General features: G+C 37.8%; 1 protein-coding gene across 1 annotated transcript; it reads right to left on the bottom strand.

Moving 5' to 3' along the window:
* Positions 1–269: 269 nt before the first annotated feature.
* On the bottom strand, positions 270–2,230 carry CCR6 (chemokine (C-C motif) receptor 6). The gene is made up of 2 exons (XM_010136316.1): positions 2,222–2,230; positions 270–1,355 (listed from the first exon to the last, which is right to left on the bottom strand). Exons 1-2 carry the CDS (start codon positions 2,228–2,230, stop codon positions 270–272), a joined length of 1,095 nt encoding a protein of 364 aa, XP_010134618.1.
* Between the last annotated feature and the right edge of the window lie 1,088 nt (positions 2,231–3,318).

Here is a 3,318-nt window from a genome sequence, read left to right as displayed (position 1 = left end):
GAAAATAAAGAGGGTTCCTCTGTAAATTTCACTTTCCTGGTAATTCTAATAGAGAACACTTTTAGAAGAGAGAGAATGCTAAGAGAGGTGAATAAGATTTCAGTTTTCTGCAGGACAGTGTTATTCTTTTATTTAAATTCTTTTCCTGAAACAAGTTATAGATCAGAAGTGCGGAGAAGCCCAGATGACTTGCTGTCACAGGCACAATGACATTGGTTTGGGTTGCTCGATGAGAACAGTCCTTCAGTAATAATGTTGTTCAAAATGTATTATATAGTGAAAGAAGATCCATTGTCAGTCAGGGTTTCGCTAGTCTGTCTTGAATGATAAATATCAGAGTTTGTCCTTGAACTACGTTTGTTGTATTTCTTGTATCTCATGCACCACAGGACCTTCATTATCTTCACAAAATAACTTCTGAACTTCACTCCGATAAATGCATAGAGCACAGGGTTCACACAGCAGTGTAAAAATGCTATGGCTTCAGTGGTGTATTTTGCATAGGACATTATATTGTCATTGTCACAAGATTTGTCTTGCTTGCCCATATTTATGGCTGTCACCAGAAGAACAGTGTTATAAGGTACTTGGCAAACTAGAAAAACAGCTACAATTAACACGATCACACGGATTGCTTTGTTTCTTTTGGAATTCTGAGCTTGTTGTAAGGATCTGACAATGAACGTATAGCAAAAAATCATGAATATGAAAGGTATAAAAAATCCAAATCCAACTTGTAGGCACAGCAGCAGTGATTTCAGCATTGTGCTTTCAGACTTTCTGTCAAATCTGTGATCACAAATCTGTTTGGTTTCATTGAGAGGGAAGCTGTAACTTTCACTGTATAGAAAAGAGGAGCTAGAGATTAAGATTGATGATACCCACACGACCAAACAAATGAGTTTACTGTGTGCAAGAGTTCTTGCCCTGAGTTTAAAAGACTTTGTTGCCTGTACGATAGCAATGTACCGGTCCACGCTGATGAAGGCCAAAAGCAACATGCCACAGCTGAAGTTGATTGCATAGATACCTCTGGTCATTTTGCAAATGAAATCACCAAAAATCCATTCATTGGCAGCATAATTCACTGCCCACAGTGGGAGAGTGAGAACAAACAATATGTCTGCTATGGCCATGTTGAAGAGGTACACATCCGTCATGGACTTCGTTCTTTCATATAAAGCAAAGGTCATCACTACGAAGATGTTCCCAACTAGGCCAACAATACAAATCAATGAATACACAACTGGCAGAAATGCTTTTGTGAAGTTCCTGACTTCCGACTTAGAACAAGGTTCTGTGATTAGAGAAGCATAGTCTGAATAATATTGATAATCTGTGGTACGAGGCTCCGTCTGTAAAAAAGAAGACCACCAGTTAACATATAGGTGTTAATCTCTGATTTTTATACATTAGAAAGATGATAGATTACAAAGTCATACAAATACAAGGTACTTCGGACACTTTTTGAAAATTAGTATACAATTATTATATGTCTTGCTGATTTGAAATGGAAGTAACATTTCCCTTATGATAACTGTAATACTTCTGCCCAGCCTTTCCTATGTCTCAGCTTCAAGCCTCTATCAAACTCATCTCAAGACAGTCCACATCACTGTTTTTTCCCCCAACATTACACGTTTTACAGCTTCCACTGACCACGCATCCCAATTACAGATGCATTTAATGCTGCAGAGGAGACTTGTAAGAACAAACCAGAGAATGTCATAAAATCTTAATTAAAATATAAACATAGAGATAATCTTTTTAGATGTCCCAAAGGTTTCTATCTTTAAATATATTACGCAGAAAGGATTAGTCTGCCATCACAGAATACTCTGCCGTCTTAGAAGTCTAAATTTGAAGTAGACTTCAAGGGAGGTGAGCTGCCCTTTCTAGCATGTTATACATTTCATACTAATGTAGCTTGGATAAATCAAGCCAAAAAAATATTACTTCTCTCCACTCAGCTAGGCAGACAATCGAGGCTGGTTAACTTGAGACGCAGTTACATGGTCCTCAAACACAAACCTGTAGTTATGTTAGGAGAGTGCACATGCTATAAAGCGTGTGCTTTGACAGTGAACTCAGCTGTCAGAAACGCTTCAGCTAATCACTCCTGAGATTAGGGCATTTGGACCAGCGGCCTCAAAGAGCCAGTATTTCCAGATTCATTGCTTTATTCGTATGCTACAATACAGTTTATCAATCAGGTACTTACAAAATTCATTTTGGCAGTACACGTCTCAGAAAAATACTGTGAGAAGAACTTCAAAACACTTTCTCAAGGATTTCTGAAAAGAAAACCAAGTAGATTGGATTGGGAAACCAGTAAAAGAAACGTGAACAAGTAGAAGAACACAACTGGAAATAAAACACTTATTCAAAGAAGAATCTCATCACTTCAACTTTATCAACCGTGCGCAGGAGCTTCTCAATAAAACACGCATCTCTGCAGCACTGTGTGTAGTTGTGGAAAGTGGATGGTTTGTTTCTTTATCATTAAGACCTCGTTCTTACATATGGAATGTTTATTCAGGGAGCTATTAAACAATATACAAGAATACCTGATTCTTGCTTGACACTGACTTTGCACCTCAACAAATTAGAGTAAATTAAATTTCACTTTCAAAAATTCTGTATGACAGAGGCAATCTTAGTATACTCCATAGCAATAATACGGCCCTTCATTTTTTTTTTTACCCTGACATTTTATCGGTGTGCCTGAGCACTTTTAACATCGCATTACTTACCCTTTTTTGTTACGCTAGTGAGGTAAATTACGAATGCCAGGATAATTGCTTCTTAAAGTGTAAAGGATAGCACATAGCTTAGGAAGAGGCTGAGCACTGATGTTGTTCTGTCTTTGTACAGTGTGCAGATATTTCTGTTATAGACTGCACTCTATGAAAATAATTATCACTGTAATATCTAAGCATTTTGCAAATTGTAATTAATTAATTTGTACAACACCCTGAGGTGAAGAGGTATTATTAGCTTTATTTTACAGTGAAGGAACCTGAGCACTAAGTCATTACAGTACGTAACTGCTTGAGATGCTCAGTTTAAGACATCTGTTCCTCCCTAGCATCTCTTTTAAGAGGGCTTAGCATCATAAAAGACTTCAGCTATGTAAAGGATTAAATCCATTGACTCCAGTCGCAGCCAGGCTCAGACTTCTGCAAATCAGACCACACAGTCTAAAGTCATAGATAGATAAAATGAGGAACATGGCAGTGGTGGCCACATGTACAAAGCTGGATATAAATGACTTGTTCAACTTCACACAGAAACGCACGGGCAGGAGATTGTTTCTCG

Source organism: Buceros rhinoceros, unplaced genomic scaffold, assembly GCF_000710305.1.
Source record: "Buceros rhinoceros silvestris isolate BGI_N320 unplaced genomic scaffold, ASM71030v1 scaffold5235, whole genome shotgun sequence".
Lineage (NCBI taxonomy): Eukaryota > Metazoa > Chordata > Aves > Bucerotiformes > Bucerotidae > Buceros > Buceros rhinoceros.
Note: the sequence above shows the minus strand (reverse complement) of the source record. Positions and strands in the feature narration are given on the sequence as shown.